Source organism: Drosophila takahashii, chromosome 3R (assembly GCF_030179915.1).
Source record: "Drosophila takahashii strain IR98-3 E-12201 chromosome 3R, DtakHiC1v2, whole genome shotgun sequence".
In the NCBI taxonomy this organism is placed as follows: Eukaryota; Metazoa; Arthropoda; class Insecta; order Diptera; family Drosophilidae; genus Drosophila; species Drosophila takahashii.
In genome coordinates this window covers 26018409-26040222 of record NC_091681.1, presented here as the reverse complement: position 1 = coordinate 26040222, position 21814 = coordinate 26018409, and the positions used below count along the sequence as shown (strand labels likewise).

The window sequence follows — 21814 nt, the reverse complement described above, 5'->3', positions numbered from 1 at the left end:
GCCTACATATGTATGCATAAGTTTTCCTTGCTGTATCCAGATATCCTTCACTTCGAGTGGTTTTCTATACATCTCAAGGTTGTGCTATTGGTTGGCCATTGAATTTTCCTCACAGTTTACAAGCCTGGATTTACAGGCCCCAACTTGTTGCCGCCCATTTTCAATGAATTTTGGTTTCTGGTCGTCGTCATTAGTTGAAAGCGCTTAGTTTGCCTCGTTTGTTGGCCGAAAGTTGTGTGTTTCATTGTTGCTGCTCTGTTTCTGTTGCAGCATTACGCAGCCTGTTGTTGTCATCAAGTTGCATTTGGTTTTTACATTGTTTCGCCTAAATAAAGGCACATAATTTATGTGTGTGGCCTGTTTACAAGGGCAGTACTGCTCGTAGACGTACGTTGTGCATACGCCCTGTTGGCCAGCACATCCGAGGAGAATACTGAGTGAGCCGCTCCATTGTGGTTCATAAACTTTGTCACGGTGCGGAGAGACCGTTTCCCTGGTTTTTCCCTTGTTTTTCCCCTGGTTGGGGCCATCCCGCCTGAAGGAGACGGCTTTGGAGGCGATTGCTCAGGCAGGACATGTGTGCCCCGCATCGTTGCCCGTTATTGTTTTCCAACTTTTCACTTTGGTTATGAGATGTCCGAGCGCCGCAGTCAGTTGCACGCTCGCCTCCATCAGCGTCGTCTCCATTCCGCTGACCCCAGTGGACAACGTGGACTTTTTGGCCGAGCTGTTGGTGCTGGTGTCCCTGAGTGGGGGACACACTGGGAGAGAATTTTTAAATTATAAAAAAATAGTCTAGAATAAACATAAATTACATTTTAAAAGCTATGCAAATATAGTGGAGACCGAAATCTAATACCTTTATCACTAAAATTATTTAATTATTTACTCAAATATTTTTAAAGTACATAAAAAAGTTACCAACCTTTTTTAATAAATTAAAAAAAAAAAGTGTTCAAGCTCTAAAGCATACTATGGTTTTTTTGGCATTACTTCTATATATTAATAACTTTAAGTTAAAGCTTAAGATTGATTAATTGTAATGAATGGCTTTATTAAATAAAGGTAAATTCAAACTTAAGAACCTAAAGGCTTTAAATCTTTAATATCCCATTTTTTGCAATCAACTTAGTTAAGATGTGTACATTTTAAGAAGAAAACTTTATTTATGCTACCAAATCCCTGCTTTTCCGCAGTGGAAGGACGTGCACTCAAAATAAATTTAACCCTAAATTTTAGAAAATCGCCATTAAAATTTCTTTTTTCTAAATACAAGAAAGTTATTTCTAAATCTAAGGAAATTTTTCTTAAGTCAAGAAAGTTTTCCTTAAATCCAGGAAGTTTTTCTAAAATGTAGAAAATGGTTACCATGAACTAAGATCACCCTAAAATCTAGGAAAAATACCCTTAAAATTAGAAATTATTTTCTGAAAAATAGAAAGGCAAACAAAAGAATGAAATATTTTGGCAACGCCTTTTCTAAAAATGAGTGCCCTAACCCTAAAATTAAGCTAACCCTAAATAATAGAAACATTTCCTAAAAAGTAGAAAGTTTTTCTAAAAAATAGAAATAGTTGTTTTCACATGCTCTGGCATACCAAAATGTTCAATGCCAGAACTTGTCAGCTGTCGGGCGGTTGTACTCGTAGCGCAGACGGTTAAAGCACTTGGTTAACAATCGAATCGACCCTGGTTCGAGTCCCAGAGCAAACTATTTTTACCTTTTTTTTAAAGTTTTTTTTTTAGTTTTTTTAATTTATTTTATTGTTTTTTTTAATTGGTTTTTTTTAATCTTTTTTATTATTCCTTTTTTTTTATTGATGGAAAGCGGTAAACCGAAAATAATTTGGTTTATATTTAGCTATTTACTATATACTACACATAATATAAATTGCGATAGCATAAATATATGCATATGTATATACGTATGTAAATAAGTAAAACGCAAATGGTCAAAATTATGCAATTAGTATTCAAATGTGTTGTCCCCTTCACCCTTTACATACAATGCTCGGTTTGCCACAGCAAGTTTAAGTGCTACAATGGCCCAGTATGTAGGCCATTTGCTTCTCGCGCGGGAGACCCGGGTTCGATTCTCACGACGGACAAGTAAAAATGTAAGTTTTTTTCATCAAGATAAAATATTAACTAATCATAATTTCTACATTCCCAATCTTCCGCAGTCCCGTAGTCCACACTTACACAACCACATTTGGCTTTGGTTAGATAAGAAATCCAAGCACAAATACATAATAATAAATACATAACCTTTAACATTCACAATATACAAGACAGACAACGCCTGCATATGTATATAGGAAGGAGTACATAATATATACGTATATACAAAAAAAATCATGATTAAACATGTTTTTTTGTTTTGTTTTTCATTTCTATTTTTTAGGAAAATTTCCTACTTTTTAGAAATTTTTGCCCTTAAATTTAGTAAAACTACCCTAAAATTTAGAAATATGACGTCAAAAAAAATCAAAAATATAGAAAATTGTGACCCTAAAATTTAGGGCGAGCTTGTCTTGAAGACAAAAGTAGGGCGATTTCCTTGACTTTAGGGTTAATTTTATTTTGAGTGTGTGTGCTTGTGAGTGCTGTTATGCTTATATCCTGCGGCTTAAGCATTTGTTGTTTTACAACGTTTCAGTCTGTTTGCCAAGTAAATAAAAGCTGTTAACTAGTTTTCACACACCGAGCCGAAAAGGTGGAGGGGGTTCGTTTGGTTCGTTTTGCTTTAGTTTGGCTGGATTTTCCGAGGCGAGCTGCAACACGTGCTGGACAATTTTTTGCTCGGCTTGTCCTGTTTCTGCTTCTGCCCCCTGTTCTTTTCTATTCCATACTATTCTAACTGCTTTTGTGCGTAGCACTCGTGTATGAGCAATTATTTAATGCCCTCCGCTTGTCATTGTTGTCTTTGGGCCCAGAGTGTTGCCTTTGTCTTGGCCCCAGTCAGCCAAGTTGGCCAAGTCAGCTGCAGCGTTCTTGTCTTGTGTTGTCTGCCCCTTTTGTGTCGCTCATTTATTTGTGTTTATCCTTTCGCTTTTAATTGCGGCTCCGTCCTGTTCTCTCTGCTGCTCCTGCATCCACCTGCCACCCACTTGCCGCCCTCTTTGTGTAATTACAAGTGTTTGTTGTGTAAATAATAGCGTTAGCTGCCTGGGCCGAGGACCATCGTTGACGCATCGTTTGCATGCTCAGTTAATGCCGTGCATCAGGACCATCCTCCATTGTCCTTTCTGTTCCACTCTGTCTGTCTGTCTGTCAGTCTGTTTGTCTGTGTGCTTATCTGTGTGTGCGAAGGCGAGTGCGTCTGTCTGTGGCACGGAAAATTAATTACAAGAATTAAGCAGCGCAACGCCCGATCTGCCGCATTGACACAGGTGTTGGCCGCCCGCCGTAACGTATTTTCCTTAGATAATTCCCACACAACTCGACAGCCATGTGCTGCACCTTGAACTCGAAACTCCAAACAAAAATGCTGCTGCACTGAACGGAATTTAATTTTACACTTATCCCAAATGAGGATATTAAAATTTAAGAACAATTGAGAACCCTAAAAGGAAAAAATAATAAATAAATCCTTGAAAAGGGAAAATGTATCATAAATTTAAAATTAAATTAAAATAATATATTTATTTGTAAATTCTTGAAATCTTTAAAATAATAATTTTCTGCTAAAAATAATATTTTTTCTTTGTAATTAAAAGAAAAAGAAAGTGTTAAAGAAATGTATAAAAATCCCAAGTTCTTGTCTATTTCTTTGTGTGTGAACCTCTCGAGAGTTCTGGGAGGCGGGACATTAATTCATTCACCTAGAGACACTTACATGTGGTGCCCATTAGCCCAGTGCCACGCCCCCGTGAAAGGCAAATGCCAGCGAGCCATGCGACGCCAAAAATTTCCATTTCGTTGCTTGAACCGTGCATAAATATGTCAATAGGGATTATCCCAGCCCGCATGGCAATAAAAAAAATCTTCGGGAGCTATAAAAAATCCTAAAATTTTGAAAATAGAAAATAGAAAATGGTGAGCGGTAGAGGAAAACCTCAGCTAAACAAACAGGGAGCTGCAACTTGATTATCCTGGCAACCTGCCGCGCATTTTCCGACTGTTGAATTATGACATTCGACTGTCAGTGCGGGTTCAAGTGGATTTGGGTTGGGTTTGACTATGCTACATCGGATGCTCCTGCTCCTGGCAGGCGTGAGAATCCGTTATCCTTGCACCTAAACAAACACATTCGAGGAGGCCTTGTCGATGCAGTAGCATTTGAGTCCTGGGTGTCGGGTGTCGTGTTGCAGAATGTTTTTGGATACCGATCCTCCGGATCCTTACGCATTACACGACCAGCTAATTTATTTACTTTGCTGCCAGCGTATAGTTATAGTACTTGTTGCATTTGCCCTAAACTGAAACACATGTTCAAGGATCATAATCGAAATGGCCTGTTATCCGTGGCTGTCTCATTATGTCCTGCCTCGGCTGCCGTTTCTGCTGTCGCAGTAGCACTTCAGATTGGTGTTGACAGTCGCGCTGAGAAATTGCCTCGCCTTCTCCCCCTTTCTCGTGTTTTTTTTTTGTTGATTTTTGGCTCTTCACTTGTACAAAATTCCTAAGCTCTGAGTGCCCGACATGCTAATGTGAAATATTACAAAACTAATGGAAAAAACGGAGAGCCATGCCATCGAGATTAACGCGTTTGAGCACTCAAACTCTCCACACTTTTCCCTTTCGTCCGCCAGCTGCGGCCGTCGGTTCATCCTTTGCCGTGGGAAACTTCGGTGCACAGGTTTAACCACCACTAATCCTTTACCTTGAGCACTACACTACATTTTTCTGGCGCTGCCAGTCATCTGGGGTTTTTTCCTTTATAATTTAGCTATTTTTCAGGGAGCAAAAGGAATTTATTTTGAAACTGGTAGCTATAAGACAGAGTTTTTCATTAAAAGTTAAAATATTTTATATTCTAAGCTAATTAAATCCTAAAATGTACTAAAAAATATTTATTACAGAAAAAATGTATAATTATTACAAATAATAAAATCCTTATTTTCAAAATAAATATATTAATTTTTATTGATTGAAATAATATATACAAATTCTATTGCAGAGTTTTCCATTTAAAGCTGCTACACTATAGTATTTTAATTAAAGAGGTATACAAATTTTTGTATAATTATGAACTTGGCTAGTTTTTTTGTGTTTCAGAGTTTGACAGCACCGCTCGGCTCTCTTCACTTTACCGTCAGTGTTCTTTGAGTACCCTTTGAGCTGAAGCTGAAGTGTTGTTGTCGGGACAGCGCTGAGTGGCACGGAGTTTTGACAATTAAGGGGGTCACAGCGGGATGTTCAAGTAGTATCTCTATCTTTATAGCTTGCCACCGCAGATAAGGTTGGCAAATGGAAAAGAAGGCAGCCGGTGCCATGTGCTTCCTGCTCCTGCTCCTCGGAATACGCAGACGCCCTGCCCATAAATCATCGCAAACCCAATAGCCGCAAAAAAGTCGCATGCAAAGCGCGGCGGCGGCACCACGTGCACAAAGTGTGACCCGATTTTGGCAACATCCAAAAGCGAGCGTTCGCTTAAATAAATACAAAATTGCATCACGTGCAGCGGAGTAATGCAAAATACAAAATAAAAACTCGAATCCCCATTCTCAACCAAGAAGTAGGATTCGTAATTGCGCCAAAATGCATGGAAATGAAGCCAAAGAAGAATTCCAGGCCGCATATGTGTGGCTAAGAGGATGGGGTGGCGGTTTTGGGGTCGTTTTCATTTTCAGTGAACCAAAGCTATTCCGCCAGCGATCGACACATGCCCTCGAGTGCGCCAAGTGCAATAAATTGATACAAAAACAAAAGTGTCGCAAGTGGGGGTTGTCAGGGGAGGAGTAGAAGGGGTGAAGGGGAATGGGGGTTGCGGAAAGAGTGGGGAGGGTGTTTAACCTGCTCCCATTGCTGCAGCACCTTGGCCCGGCTAAAACTCTATTAAAATGCCATTGGCAGAGCGAGAGAAAAAAGAGATGTGATGGGTAATATTTTCTTATTTTTTAGAAAAGTAACCCTTAAATACCCTTTAAAATATTTTTAAAATGATTTATTTTCCATTAATTAAAATAATTATTATACTAGCTATTTTACCATTAAAAATTATAATCTAAAAAATACATCAAAAAAATTTAAAAATATTTACACAAGAGATACAATTAATTTGGTTGGTAATTCTTATACAGGCCTTAATATTTTGTAATATTTTGATACTGTGATAAATCATTTTAGTTGGTAAAAAGTAAAATTTATTCATCTTGCTAGCAAATACAATAAACACTTTTTCCACATTACTCAATCGATAATATTTTCATTAGTCCGTAAATTAATGGCAAGCTTTATCGAGCAGCTTAAGCACCCGACAAAAAACTGAATATGAAATATACATATTTCACGAATCTCGTTTTTGTCGCTCGCTCTTTGTTATTTTTAACTAAAACCACAGCCGGCAATCGCCCTGTCCCGCTCTATTCTCCACATTGCCCTCTTTTACCCCCCTCCCCCAATATAAAATTATCCTTTGGCTGTCTCTATTTGATTTTTTTTCCAATTCTATATGGTGCTCCGATTTTTTGCCTCTACTCGTTTTCGTTTATGGGTATCCACTTTATTGTCAGAAAATCATTTTTTCGTTGGCATCTCTTGATGTCTTTTTGTTTCTTCTTCTCTGTTTCTGTTTTTTTTATTGAGCTGGAGCACCGAGAATGTTTGTGTATGTTAGTATGTTTGGATGTTTGAATGTTTCGATGCTCATATGCATATGTAGCCGCTGTACATTTGTAGTTTACAAAAAATTGCTTTTATTTATTACTAATGGGCCGCTGGTTTGGGCTGTGCGCCCATATTGAGCATTACTTACCGCGGCCTCAACCGACTCATCTGCGCAGGAGGTGACTTTTCTATTTATTTGCTGACAATGCCGGCTCCCCTAAATTTTTCCGAGGAGTTGGGGATGCTTTTTGTGTGTTTGGAGACTTGGTAAATGGGTTGTCATTTCGCCGCTTGATACACGTTCGTTTTTAATAAATGCGCTCGAAGTCGCGGCTAATTGTGGGTCATTGTGGAATCACTCCAATGCAATCTCGACCAAAAGCCAGTTTTGCGAATCGATCCGCGTTTGGCGGCTTGCGATTCGCGACTTGCGATTCAAAGCGTTTTCGCCATTCTCTCAGCTCGGTCGTTACTCAAAACTTAGCGGAAAAATGTCGGAAGCACTGCGAAACGCTCTGATAAAACTGCAGGCCTTCATTGGACTGATCGGCCTCGCGGCCCTAACTCCACTGCTCATTTTGGCCGCTACTCTCAGCCGGCTGATCGCCACAGTCTGCCGTTGTCCAAAGCCGAAGAGCATCGAGGGAGAAGTGGCTGTGGTGAGTTTTAACCAACAAAATATTAACAAAACTTACCATCGATTTTAAGAGTGTGTTGCTTTCAAGTTGCAAAGTCGGTGAATCGTAAAAATTAAAGAAATATAGTCTTTTAGTATTTCATCACTTTAATAATATTTGTAAGTAATCAACTTATGGGAATTTTAAGAAAGCGAGTTTAAAGCTTCGAGATTTTTTGTCAAAAACTTTGTACTTCCAAAAAAAGAAATATTTGAAACTGGAATAACCGGCACATTGAATATAAAAAAAAAACAATAAGAATAATATCTTTATTTACAAGTATAACGGTTATTGTAGAGTAAAGATCACTGTTACCTTAAATCACATGTTTAAGCTTTTCACTTACTTTAAATACATTTTTAAGTGAAACCAAAATTATGTTTACAGCTTTTTTATTACTTAATTACTAAGATTCAAATATGGTAGGTACACAGTGTGTACTACACACATAAGATACGTATAATTACAGTCGATTTGCATATATATACAAAGTACCCATAATAAATACATTTTTTTGGACTTAGGTCACTGGAGCTGGTCATGGCCTTGGTCGAGCCATCTCTCTGGAATTGGCCAAGAAGGGTTGTCACATTGCCGCCGTAGACATAAATCTCTCTGGCGCCGAAAGCACCTGTAAAAAAATCCAGGAAATCTATAACGTTCGGGCTAGGGCCTACAAGGTAATTCTTTTGATCAAGGCGGACTGGTTTTAAAGTGGCCCAACAATTACTGAATAATTATAAGTTTAAATTGGAATTCTAATTCCCAGGCCAATGTAACTAATCACGGGGAACTGGTTGAGCTAAATACCAAAGTGGTTGGTGATCTGGGACCGGTAACGGTCCTAGTCAACAATGCGGGCGTCATGTTGCACCGTAACTTGTTGAACCCGGAACCTTCCGATGTGCAGCTCATGATCGATGTCAACCTAACGTCGCACTTTTGGGTGAGTTGTCCTTAAGATTTATATAAAATATATATCTGGTACATTTTTGGTGATTAATTCGTATTGAAAATGATATAATTTTCCTTACAGACAAAATTGGTTTTCCTTCCGCCCATGAAGGCTTTGCGCAGAGGTTTCATAGTCACCATCAGTTCGCTGGCAGGTGAGAAAGCGGCCTTGAAAAACTCGAATTTTTTAACAACTTATGATACCTTTTCAGGTGTCTTCCCGTTACCCTATGGTTCGGCTTACACGGCCACTAAAGCGGGAACCCTGGCCCATATGAGGGCCCTGCGAGTGGAGTTGGCCATGGAGAAGCAGAAGGACATCCATGTGACCACCGTAATGCCCGCCTTTCTGCGCACCAACGATGAGGTGACCCACCTGTCGAATACTGTCGGAATAACGGACCTCTATCCTCTGTTGAGTGGAGAGGAGGTGGCTCGCCGGGTCGTGGCCGGAATGTTGCGGGGTGAGCACGAGATCACCTTGCCCGGATTGGCATCCGTTCTCTACCGACTGGTGCATCTTTTGCCCGTCGAGTGGCAGGTTAAAATGATGCTGCTAACTGGCAGCAGTCAGTTCAGTAAGTTTTTGGATTGGAAGAAATAAATAAATATTCGGGGAGGAAAAGGAAAACCCCGTTTATGTTGTGCCCCTCGGGACTCACAGGTGGTGACGCTGCTTAAAAGCGTTTCATTAAAATCCGATTAAAGATACTTTTTGCGGCCGCCTGGTCACGGACAACTGGCCACAGGCCACGGGCTCCAGTCATGTGTTTTTCATTTAATTTCGCCAGCCAGCGTTGCTTTAATTTCTCAACTCCGTCTGGATCCTGCGACTGCGATTGTCAGTTGGAAAACGGAAAAGGGGAATGCAATCAGCTTTTCAGCGGACACAGCTCCTTCCTTGAGCTGAATCTCATTATGCAACTTTTATGGGGTCATTGAGGCATTTGCAAAATTTTAAAAAGAAACTGCTCGACAAAGTTTATGAAGAAAAAACCAAGTTTACTCACAGGCGCAATAGAAAACTGAAAGGCTTAAGGCTGTTTTTCCCCTGTTAAATTCAGGTGAGAGAGAGCAATTCGGTGAAAGTGCATATATGCATACGTTTCTTGCCACTTCAAACAAAATTGTTGTCTAATAGGGTCGAGTGAGAACCATTAAAAGAGAGTGGCTTGACAGAAAGTATTTTGGTTAAAGTGATTCCTTACAGAAAAACTGTAGGAGGAAAAACTCGTTTTTTGTTCTTTTGTTCGCCTGACAGTTTGCTTTGTTCCTTTATCTTTATGCTGGCGAAATTAATGCAACACATTAAGAGAAATATTGCAGCAGCGGCGGCAGCAGACGAGGACTTTTCCATTTTTCTTATTTTTGCACAGCGCGAGCTTTTCACAGACATTCCATTTTCTATATGTGCGTGTATATACCATGATTTTCTTGCATATTTCCACGTTTTGCTCTGCACGCGCTTTTCCCCTCGTCTCCTGGTGCTTTTATTTTATTTATGCTATCACTGCAACCTGAAATGCTTTAGCCACACACACACATATACACATCCTTATACTCATAAAGCTGGGCTACAGGATACTGCATTTATGTGGAATTTCTTTCCTGCTGCATCTGCCTTTTCTTTCAGAGGCCAGGACATATGCATGGAAACTTTAGTTAAATTAAGAAAAATATAAAAAGACATTCCAGCGACGGCAGCAGGAGTAGCAAAAGAAGAATGAAAGAAACGCTTTAGGAAAATGAAAAAATAATGCTGCCAAATGCAAAAATAACATCAGGAAATGAGTCAAAGTCCTGTTCCTGCGCCACTTGGCTTTTTTCGAAAGCGAGGGACATGAAAATCACAAGAGAAAATATTATGTCAGCAAATCAAATTGATTGTGTGGGAAAGCATTAGCAGGGAAGCCTAGTAGGGGCTGCCCAAGTCACCCTCTCTCGTTCCTCCCGTAATTCCCAATTAAAAAGCCGTTAATGATGCGTGGCCCAAAGCAAGACCATCGCAACCCCAAAGGCCCAGAGTAACAGACGTGTCGCAAGTAACGCCTCAATGGCAGCCTGATTGAAAACTCAGATGTGCCACTCCGATCCCATTCGATCCGCCCCCGATGTTCGGGTTTATTGTTTGTCTTCGCCACTGACGAGCACTTTTTAATTTCGATGGGTTGTCTGCGGACAAACGAGACATTTCCGCGTGTGATTATCGGGATCCATGGGGATCTACATATATGTATATGGGAACTCTGCTGCCTCGACTTGGGCTTAATTATGAGCTGCGAGTGAAGTGCGTGGGAAATCGAATAGAATCCCGGAGGAACAGTGGTTGCCGGGGCACCTGTGCCCGCTCCTTCCCATTTACATTCCCAGTCACATTCCCATTCATCCGTAATCCGTAATCCAACGTACACATTCGACTTGGGTAATCGAGCAGTCATGTTTGGGGGCACATTTCCATCAGCTGCAAATCCGCGAAATGAATTTAATGAAGAGTTGTATCCCCGTGTCATGTTGATCACAAAATTTCATTTGCTGTTTCATGTGCATTTGCATTTCCATTTGCCGCTCTCCATTTTCCATTTTCAGTAACCTTGGTCCGCAAAATGACGACTTTTGACTGTCAGGCGGCGTCCAAAACTAATTAAAAAGCTGGCCGGGACACGTTCCACGTCCATTGCCATGGCTAATGTGAGCCTAACTAATTTTCATGGCCCATTGATTTTGGGCACACTGAGGGAAAAATTAAATCATTACGTAATTTGGAATTTTTTAAAAATATTTATACTTTCCATTTATTGTTCAAATTTGCAAATTCTTTTTTAAAATTTAAAATATAAAAATATTGACTAATTATAATATTTTAAGTAATATAAAATACAATTGTATGCATTTTTCATGTAATCTAATCAGAAAACAAAAATAATCCTTTTTCTGCATTTTTCTCAGTGCATTCACAGGACAAAATAGCAATCAGTTTACTGGAATTTCACAGTCCTGCTCCTGCCGGCAAATGCAATGCGATACGATACGGTCCGGGTGCATAAATCACATGTTTAACTAATTAAACGAAACAGTAAATAACGATCTATGGCCGGTCAGCGTTTTAATGAGTAGACAAAATGCCACCGTAAATGCGGACTTGCAACGCCCACGAGAGCACCGATCATAAAAACGCCCCAATCCTGCCGAAGCCCAGATGCAGATGCCGTCCCCCCGGCGCAATAATCATAAAAATTGCATATTAAAATTCATTCGGGGGGCGTGAACTGCTTCAGTTTTCCCTTTTCCTTTTCTTATTTTCTTCTTTTTTTATTGTGCGACGCCTTTAAAATGTTTATAAATACAGTCAATTTGCTGTCAACTTTTGAACTTGCCACATGTGTTCGGCTTCGGCTTTCGAGCTGTAAAATGTCATGGGGTCAACGGCAACGGCTCATTATAATGCAACCGACTAGGCCGAATAGAGTGAGTGACACTCTTTCCAGTTCCACCGAGAGAGCCCGGCAATCGGTTTCGAATCGAATTATGCTAAAACATATTTCGCTGCGATAGCGACTATGCTCCGACATGCATGTCAACGCAATCATTTGACATTTTGACAGGACATCGAGGGGAATGAGTGGGGGATTTTGGGATCAGGGCTGGGGGTTTTTCGGTTCAGGGAGTGTGAGTGCGGCAGGATAGTTCAAGTTGAATGTCGCGCCTGCGCGGCTCAAGTTACAAATTAAACAGCGACGATGTCGGAGTTTTCCATTTCTCTTGGCTAAACAAAATCAAATTACTGCCTGACAAATGTACTTGTTGAATGCGATGAATGCGAGCGGTAATGATGTGGTGTTAGGAACACCTTAACATAAGAAACTGGCCCGTTTTCCCGCCCTTTTTTCTGGTGAGTGCAAAGATCTTTTGACTTTTTGCCAAGTAAAAATCACAATTGTTTTGCCTTTCTTAGGGAGAAAATAAGATAGAAAATTTATTTATTTAAAATAAGTTTTAGTTCTAAATTTCCTAGAAAATATTGTAATCCTATTTTGATAGATATTCGCCGTCCAATGTCAACCCTTCCCAGCGCTGCTTTATTTATTTACTTTAAGACAGTCCCAAATCACATGGATGTCTGTGATTGGAAATAAACAAAAGCAATAACCATTTCGTAGTTTCCACAACAAGAATTACCCCAGATATGGCCCCAACCCATCGGCAGCTCACTTGATGGAGAATGTGGAGTAAATAAACGCGACCATTTGCAGCATTGTCAAGTGGAAAATCATTGACAAATTTATGAACCCACCCGACACACACTCAACAAGGCAAATACACGAGTGTATATGTTTACGTTCATATATATGTATATCCTCGAACCAGAGAGCGGAAAGCATAAAGTTAAAAATTTCATTAACAAATCGACACCGCACCGTCTCATTACTTGGCAACAAATAAATTTTATTAAGTACGCATTTTCTGTGCGCGCTTTACGCTCCACGATTTACGATTTTTCATTAAAGTCATTTGGCATGCCGCATAATTCCCACCCGCCGAAGTTGACCAAACACACATTCGGCTTTCGAGTATATCCATTAATGTTGTGGCTTATTTGTTGCAGTGTGCGCTAAAAAAATATGGCAATTTGATCGAAAAAATGTTTACACATGCTGCAAGGGCAAGGGCCATTCAGTGCTGCTGTTGCAAGCTTTAGCGGCTAATTAATTGCAACGTTTGCAAATAAACATGAACATTTTCCGCAAACTCACGCGTATTGCCTACGAAAGTGATTCACCCGGGATTTAATTGAAATCGAAACTTGCCCCAGACAAATCATAAATTGGGCGACAGCGGCGCTGCCCACGCAGCAAGAAAAATTACCTTAAATCTAGTGGGAAATTGATAATCACCAGCGGAAATGGTCGAGTGTTTTCCCAAGAAACGTCGCCGCGCGTCATCGCCACTCGTATAAACATCAACTCGCATTGGCATCAGGTCTATAGGTCTTGGCCAGACCAGCGGCTACGGTACACTTAAAAAAGTATTGGGAATTGGGAAAATTATATTAGTATTAAATTACCGATAAAATAATTTTACCAAGTGAATAAAATATATCTATAAGCGGGGAATTCATAATTGTCATTAGATAGTAAATATTAAAAAAAATTATATATAAAGAAAAAATAATGCAGATTAATACATTTTGTACATTTATAATATAATACATATAATATTTCCTTAAAATAAAAAAAATTCACCATCTTCTGCAATAAATATACCTAAGGTACAGTTGACCCTTTATTCAAATTTTTACTCAGTAGCTCCTAAGTTCCTAATATTAGGACCCTTTTCCCCCAGTGCATCTGACGCCAAAAAGTATGGCCAAAATCGACTAATTTTAAGAATGATGTAAGTTGTCGCTATCGTGCGACAACAAAGGCGGTGTCCGCACAGTTTTGGCCGCGAGCCCAATCTTTTGGCTTTGGCCCTCCGACCGATTCGCAAATGACGGGCGAGCAAGTGGCAGGAATTGTGTGTTAAACGTTTCTGAATTGACTTGACGCGTTCGGCCCGAGAGCAGAACCCCCCAGTAGGGGCAGCCAGCAGCCAGCTGCCAACCTACAGGCCATCCCAACGAAAACCACCGAGGAAAAAAGAACACCAGCCCAATCCCATAACCATGGCCATCCGGGTGAACGTGCGCCAAAACATGACGCTTGCCAAAAATCATAAAAAATATATGGCGATTATAGGGGAAATGGCATCATTTAATGATGAAGTGCCGCGATGGGCTGCTGAAAAAGGGAAATGTAAGGGAAATGGAAATGGACGGGGATAAAAGGGAACTGACTCATGCTCCGGAAACGTCACTATCGCAATTGCAGCCACAATGGGCAATGCACTTGAGGACCTAGGACAATACGCCCATGAAGGGAGGAAGCAAAAACAAATGGTTCTGCGATTGCATTTTTGTGGCGTAAATTAAAAACATATTGTCAGGCATTAGCGGACGAGCTAAAAGTTCTAAAAATAGCGAAAAGAGAGCGAGAGATTTCGAGATGCATTTTTGCATTCTGCAAGATGCACTCGATGCACTGGAGTCCGGAGTGTGCGATGTATGTGCTATTTGTCGCACTGGCAAATGAGTTGCCTTAATAAATTTAGCCCATGTTCGGGAACATATAGTACAGTACTTACGCCCGCCTGGTGATTCCGATTCGTAAACCGATTCTTATTCTGTGCAGCAAAAACAAAAAGAAATACAAAAAAAAAGAAGGAAAATTATGTGGCAATAAAAAATAGTGCTAAAACATTCGACAGCCTAGCTGCAAGAACAACCACGGGGGCAGAGCATCGCACACTTGCACACCATGTGTGCAACAACAAGATCGCACTGTGCAGCACGCCTGGAAATGGAAAATGGGCGGGGAAATGGTCGGGGAAATGGGCTGAGGATCCAGCAGATCATATCGGAGCCCAGCGACACTGCCACGGTCAAGTGCACTGTGGAAAATGTGACGAGATCTGAGGAGGGAAGTCAGATTAACATATATGGTGAAATCTAATTAGAATTAAAGAATAAGAATGGATTGACCCATTTATATAAATAATATTAAACATTGAAAAAATAGCTATGAATGTACACTAAATAAATTATAATTATTCAACAAATATATCTTTCTAGATCTAGATCTTAAATAAATATTTATTGACTTATTTAATTTTATCAAACAATGCTTATAAAATGTAATATAATATCTTAAAAATTTATTTTAGATTCTTCATTATATTTAATATATATTATATTACATATTTCACTTTCATTTTACAATTTTATTTGCATTCTAAGCGTTCAATTAGTGACATCACTCTATTTGAATATTTTCTTGTAATGCTCATGGGGCTTCCCATTTTCCACCGGGCACTCGGTGTAGCTCACGCATAATTTCTATACACAAACATAAGCCTAAAATAACAGTATTAACAAGAACAACAACCACATCGGCAGCACTGCGACTAAAACAAGGGGACTACAACTACACCAAAGATCGGGAAAATCTAGGGGTTGGGGGAGGGAGGGTTTCAGGGCAGAGGGAAAGGTGGAGGGACGGCGACGTCAACTGAGGCAGCGGCAGCGGCGGTAGCACATGTGTGCGTGCCAAAGGCAGGAAAAGCGGGCAGCCAATGCGACATCGACGCCAACTGCGGCAGAGGCAGCGGCAGGATCCAATGCTCCACGATCTTATGCCCCTTACCATACCCATTCCCACTCCCTATACCGATCCCGTTGAACATCCCGTTCCGGGCATTTAAATATCGTGGCACAGCAGCTCTCCGGTTTATTGTCAGCCAGATCGCGGTGGCGTGAACATCGCAAGTGTCGAGCTAGAAAAGTGACTAGAAGACTCTCGGATTTACGTGTGTGTGTGCTCGGTTTCCCTGGGATTTCCCGCGTTCGGTGGCCAAAATACAAGAAACTAAAATTATTGGCAACCTTCCCAGACAACTGCCGGAAATGCGAAAGTGAAAGCGGCCGGCCAAGAAGAACGGACAGCAGCAAATCACCAGAGACCACCAAAAAAAATATACTATGTCATCCACAACGCTGAAGACGACCAGCCAAAGTGGCGGCATGTACGTCAAGACGGCGACTATGGAGATCTCGGGCAAGGAGGCGGTGGGCAGTTGCTACGGCGGCTTCATGTCGCCCCCGCTGAGCGCCAACATAGCGGCCAATAATATTTTCCGAGTGCCGGGAGCCAAGGTGGAGACCGGTGGCAGCTTCGCCTCCAGCGACCTCCAGTTTCCGGACTTTTCGCACCTTTGCTTTGCCGCCGAGACACCCAATTCGGTGTTTAGCGATTGCCACACTTATGCTGGCCAGGATCAGGCGGATCAGCAGGACTCCGATCAGGATGATATAGTTTGCGCAGCGGCGGGAAATACAGATATGCCATATCAACAGGGACAATACACTCAGCTGAACCGCGAGGATATCTTTCGCTTCGAACCGGAGGATATAGCGCGGCTAACGGGAGAATCAGAGCTGCCGAACCTTCAGTTGCAACCTCCTCAGACTCCTTATACGCCATACACCCCCTATACACCCTACACACCCTGCAGTGCCCAGAACAGCCAGTATAACAGCGTGCAGCCGGCGAATGACTCCATTAATCTGGATATCGATTACTTTAATTATGACGAGATTAATTGCCAATCGAAAAACCAATCACCATGCTCATCACCGCACCTCGATGCCTGGCTGAACTTCAATCTCGGCGAGATTGCCGCCGCCTCGTCGAGTGGCGCCTCGCCAAAGTTGTGCAATGTGTTCCAGGAGGAGGAGGGGGAGGGGGCGGAAAGGCAGGAGGAGCAGCAGCAGGTCAAAGAGCAGGCCTCGCCCACGCGACTGCCCTCGATGAACTCCACCTTCGGCACCCCCAAATGCATTCCCATGTGCGCAAGCAACTACGAGGACTACGCGAATCTCTATCAGGGATCTGGTTATGCCGCGGAGAATGCCTATCAGCATAACATGGCCCAGGCGGCCATTGAGAAGCCCAATCGAGAGCACAAGGCCATCTGGACCATTGATGAACTGGACGAACTCATGCTGGGCGAACAGCAGCAGTTCTATCAGCATCAATTGCAGCAGCATCAGGAAGTCCAGCAGCAGCAGGAACCAGAAACCCCATCGGATCTGGTCAGCTACTTGCCGGATGAGTTCATCAAGGCCGAGGAGTTCCAGAGCCTGGACAGCGAAGACGACGAGAACTACAACGAGGAGGAGGATGAGCTGGACAACGAGGTGTTTGCCCCGCCGCCGGCGGAAAGTGAGCCCAAGCAGCCGGATTCAACCTGCTGCGATCCGGAGGTGGAACCGGAGACGGAAGCCATCCCGCTCATCTGCCGCTGGACGGGATGCGATGAGGAGTTCCCCCACCAGCAGGCCTTCGTGGAGCACATCGAGAAGTGTCACGTGGACGTGCGGAAGGGAGAGGACTTCTCCTGCTTCTGGCTAGACTGTCCCAGGCGCTACAAGCCCTTCAATGCCCGCTACAAGCTGCTCATCCACATGCGAGTCCACAGCGGCGAGAAGCCCAACAAATGTCCGGTAAGAATATTGAATTGATTGATAAAGATAATGAACTGAGGATTTAGTGGGTAATATCAATTACAATAGTTGGTAGAGAAAATATCAAATTAGCTTGGAATTTTATTAGAAAAATTTTCTAAAACCTAATAAAATACATATTCTATTATAATATATTTTCATTTAGGAAACAACTAAGAAATTTAGTTAATTTGAAAAGTTTTTCATCTAGTTCTTCCATCTATTTTATATCGAAAGTTAATATTTCTGCTCAGCCATTCCTTAATTCAGATATATGTCCTCTCTGTTTACCAACCTTTCCAATCCCTCATAGAATATCATTTTTCAAAATCAAACAATAGCTTGGGACTTGTCCTTTTTCCTGGCCCAGCTGGCGCATTTGTTTATGCGTCCAAACAAGACTTTTCTATTTTTCTTTTCCCCATTTTCCATTTCCCTTTTTGTTTGTATCATGCACGTGTTGACATTTGATGCGCCATCGCTGGGATGATGAATTGTGCGGCGCAGGGCAATCACAGAAATTGACAGGCCGAGAGCTGCGAAGTCCACTTGAAATAGAAATAGAGTTGCTGGTATAATGTTATTAGGGCGAACACTCGCTACATCTTCTACCGACCATCCTCCCGTCCATGAAACGCCCTTTTGGCATGCTCTTTCATTTTGATTTTTGAGTAATTGATGGATTCTTGCCGGCTTTTTTTCGATCAAAAAGGCCCGGTCATCATCAACTTGGCCCACTGCTGCCTTTTGCCATTACACATGTTTCTGTTTCTGTTTCTGTTGCAAAAACGTAATTTGCCCTTTTTCAGGTGCCTCGAAATGGGAATGGAATGGGTTGCCTGCGACACCTGCGGGCAGCAGCAGCAACAGTCACAATTTTATGCGTCCTTCCAGCACTTCCTTTTCCTCCTTTACCCTTTTCGCCATTCCTTGCAGCCTTCTTCAGCCCCCTTAGCCCCCTTAACCCCCCTTAACTTTCCCATGGTAATTGCAATTTTCGATGACACCTTCTTCTTTTTTGTTTTCCCATTACAGTTTCCCGGCTGCAATAAAGCATTCTCGCGTTTGGAAAATTTGAAAATTCATCAACGCTCGCACACGGGCGAGCGGCCTTATGGCTGCCAGTATAAAGGTTGCCTCAAAGCGTTCAGCAATAGCTCGGATCGGGCGAAACATCAAAGGACCCACTACGATACGGTGAGTCTCCCTATATGGTGTATGCATATGAGTGTGTGGATGGTTGGATGGGTGGTGAGTGGATGATGTGGATGAGGTGCATGAGGGGTTCAGGATCAGGGGTCCCCGGCAATTTGCAGTGCGTGTCAAAAGGAAATTGAAGAGCTCGCTCGCTCGCGGCTGCTAAAGATGCAGATGCAGCTGGGGTTTTCCGGAGAGCGGCTTTAAGATTTAGTGGACGCCAAGGCGCTTAGCGGACCGCCTAGGAGTCACTCTGGCCCTGGAATATAAAATAGGAAAAGTAGAAGAGGAGCCACTGTTGCTGCTGCCAGCATGACATGTGCACATTTCGCATTTCGCTGCCTGAGTGATTTATAGTTTTGCGTGTGTGCTGCCTTCTATCTGGCCAGAAGTAACAGCAGCTGGAGTAGGAATCGCAGGATTCGCAATCCAGGGGATACTGCGGCGGGGGGCGGTGGGCAGAGGCAACAGCAGCCGCGTCAGCGCGTACGACAACCGGAAAAAAGGTCAAAACCAGCTGAAAAGGCCAGCGATTCAGCCAGCAGCAATGGCTGAAACAACAGCAACAGCAAAAGCAGCAGCAGCAACAACAGCGCCAGGCAAATCGAATAAACTAAACGAGTTACTTTCGCCGCCGAGCTGAAGGGGCAGGGCAGCCAATCAGGATCACAAAAGGATACAATGTGTGCTGGCTTGGCGCGGCTGCCAATGCCAGGGGCACACTCGAAGAAATAGGTGTCCCAAATGTAGAACTTGTCGGTTCGCCACTTGTCCAAAAACTAATTCCCAAGAGGCGTACCAGAAATGACATCACTGTTTAGTCATTGTTTGAAATGAGATTTTGATGAAATTTTATATTTTCTCTTTTACTTGGAAAAGATTTTATTTTTACTACCTGTCTTAATCATCACACGGTTTTATTTGGATTGTGAAGAAGTTTTTTATCTTGGAAATAACAGAAGTTATCAAAAGTTTAGAATTTTATCTTTTTTGCCTTTTATTTGCAATTACAAAAATTTGAAATTTGAAAAACGAAATAGAAACCCCTAAGTTAAAATAAGAATTTATTAAACTAAACATTTAAACATTTTTTAACTGAGGAAATTTCAAGTCATATTCCACAATTTATTATCTTCGATTCAGAAAAGCTTTTTCACGACGAACAATTCTAAGACTAATGAAAATGGCTAAGACCAAATAAAGAATTTATTGGGATTCTTCAATTTTAAACCCTTTTCAATAAATTTTTAGTCTTAGGTTAACTTTATTATGTTTAGTTCGGTTTCCAGGAAAATGCAAGCTAACCGAGGTAAAAAAAATATTTTTTTTCGAGTGCATCGCCATGGCTGTTGTCGCTTTCGGCCCGCGGCTTTTGCCTGGGCAGAATAAACAAAATGCAGCATGACATTTCAAAACGATTTGACTTGGCAAATACGCTGGCCCATCTGTTAGCGGGTATATGAGTGGGTGTGTTGTGTGGGGGTGTGTTGTGTGTCGATGTGTGTGTTGTGTGTGAGTGAGTTAGGAGGGCCTGCAGGGCGAATGGGAGAAATCAATTGCATAGTTTTAGGCAGCGGCACTGGGCTCCACGCTCCAAGCTGCCGCTGCGGTTTCGCATTCGCATTCGAATTCGAATCGGAGGCAAATACTCGCATCGTGTACTAACGCAACGCTCTACCAATTCTCGCTCTATTGGAACAGAAACCGTATGCCTGCCAGCTGCCGGGATGCACGAAGCGCTACACGGATCCCTCCAGCCTCCGCAAACATGTCAAGAACCACGCGCTGCGCAACGCCAACGGACAGCTGCGGCGCAAATCGGCCGGCGGCGCCTCCGTTCCCCTGGCCGCCGGGGCCAGGAAGGCGGCCAAAACCCGCCGTCACTCCGAGTCGGCCCTGGTGGTCGGTCAGGGGCAGGGGGGCGTGGCAGGTGCAGGTGCAAGTGCTTCGGGGGATCGGGATCAGCGACAACACCGCAGCAATAGCTGCAGCGAGGCGTTGCTGCTGCAGCAGCAGCCCCAAAATGACAGGAACCGCAGCGCCACCGGTGTTGCAGCTAATAACAATTCAATGAACTTTAATGAGTTGTCAAATTGCATTGTCATCATTGAGCACAATCAGAATGGTGGTAATCCGGCAGGAGCAGCAGTAGCAGCAGTGGCAGCGGCAACCGCAACATTTGGCGGCAATATGGCGCCCGCACCGGAAACGGATGTGCTCAGCGTTTGCAGCAGCAGCGGCAACGAGAACAACAACGGCAGCCATTACAATGGGAATATTAATCAATTAAGCGAACTTGAGCAATTGCTGACGACGGCAAAGCCCTCAGCCCCGTCATCTGGTAATGGAATTAGCCTGGCCAACAACAATAACGGCCATAACCAGGCCACCAATGGCGACAGCAAATGCCACTTCAGCGAGTTTGTGTCCTTTGAGTACGTGACAAAATATCTGGCGGATGTCTACGAGCCGACGCCTTCGAAAAGCCCCCAGCCAGCGGCCAATTTCCACTTGCAGCCCGAGTTCGACAATAACTTCGATATGCTGGACTTTCCCCAATTCATTTAAGCCTAAACTTTAGATAATTATTAAGAGCCCACCTGGAAAAGTCAGCAATTCAAAGTCCAAAGATCTCAGTGCCTGAGCCCTTATAAGAATGCCTACCATTAGTAAGACACCGCCAATCTGTACATAGTAATCATAAGTAGTAGACTAAGCCTAGAACTCGCCAAAAGAAACGTTCCTGAATTTCAATGTAATCCAGTGATTAGCCGCGTCTTCCCAGAACTCATCCCAATCGTAAATTAATCTAGAATACTCTCGGTTAAGCACTAGTTGTAATTGCTTTGTTAAAGTTTGTCAACAAATGCATTGACCATAATAAATAATTTAATTTGCATAATTTTTTCCTTACCAAATGCATTTGAATATTTAATTTCATTTGAATATTCGTTCGGGTAAAGCAAGTAAATATATTAAAGGCCTGCAAAAAGGCAATGAAAAGATTGTGTCCAGAGTTAATGAAGTGGATTATGAAAAGATTTAATGGTACTTCAAAAAAGAGTAAGTTTCACAAGTGTTTTTTTTTACATTATGTAAAATGCCTTTTTTAAAATGT

The 21814-nt window shown here is 42.3% G+C and overlaps 2 protein-coding genes across 2 annotated transcripts; both read left to right on the top strand.

Moving 5' to 3' along the window:
- Positions 1–7220: 7220 nt before the first annotated feature.
- On the top strand, positions 7221–9033 carry LOC108061381 (estradiol 17-beta-dehydrogenase 11). The gene is made up of 5 exons (XM_017147503.3): positions 7221–7430; positions 7973–8128; positions 8218–8394; positions 8485–8557; positions 8615–9033. Exons 1-5 carry the CDS (start codon positions 7263–7265, stop codon positions 9004–9006), a joined length of 966 nt encoding a protein of 321 aa, XP_017002992.2. The 5' UTR covers positions 7221–7262; the 3' UTR covers positions 9007–9033.
- A 6712-nt stretch (positions 9034–15745) lies between these two features.
- lmd (lame duck) lies at positions 15746–21599 on the top strand. Its single transcript, XM_017147636.3, has 3 exons — positions 15746–17499; positions 18535–18696; positions 20398–21599. Exons 1-3 carry the CDS (start codon positions 15976–15978, stop codon positions 21262–21264), a joined length of 2553 nt encoding a protein of 850 aa, XP_017003125.2. The 5' UTR covers positions 15746–15975; the 3' UTR covers positions 21265–21599.
- The last annotated feature ends 215 nt before the right edge of the window (positions 21600–21814 follow it).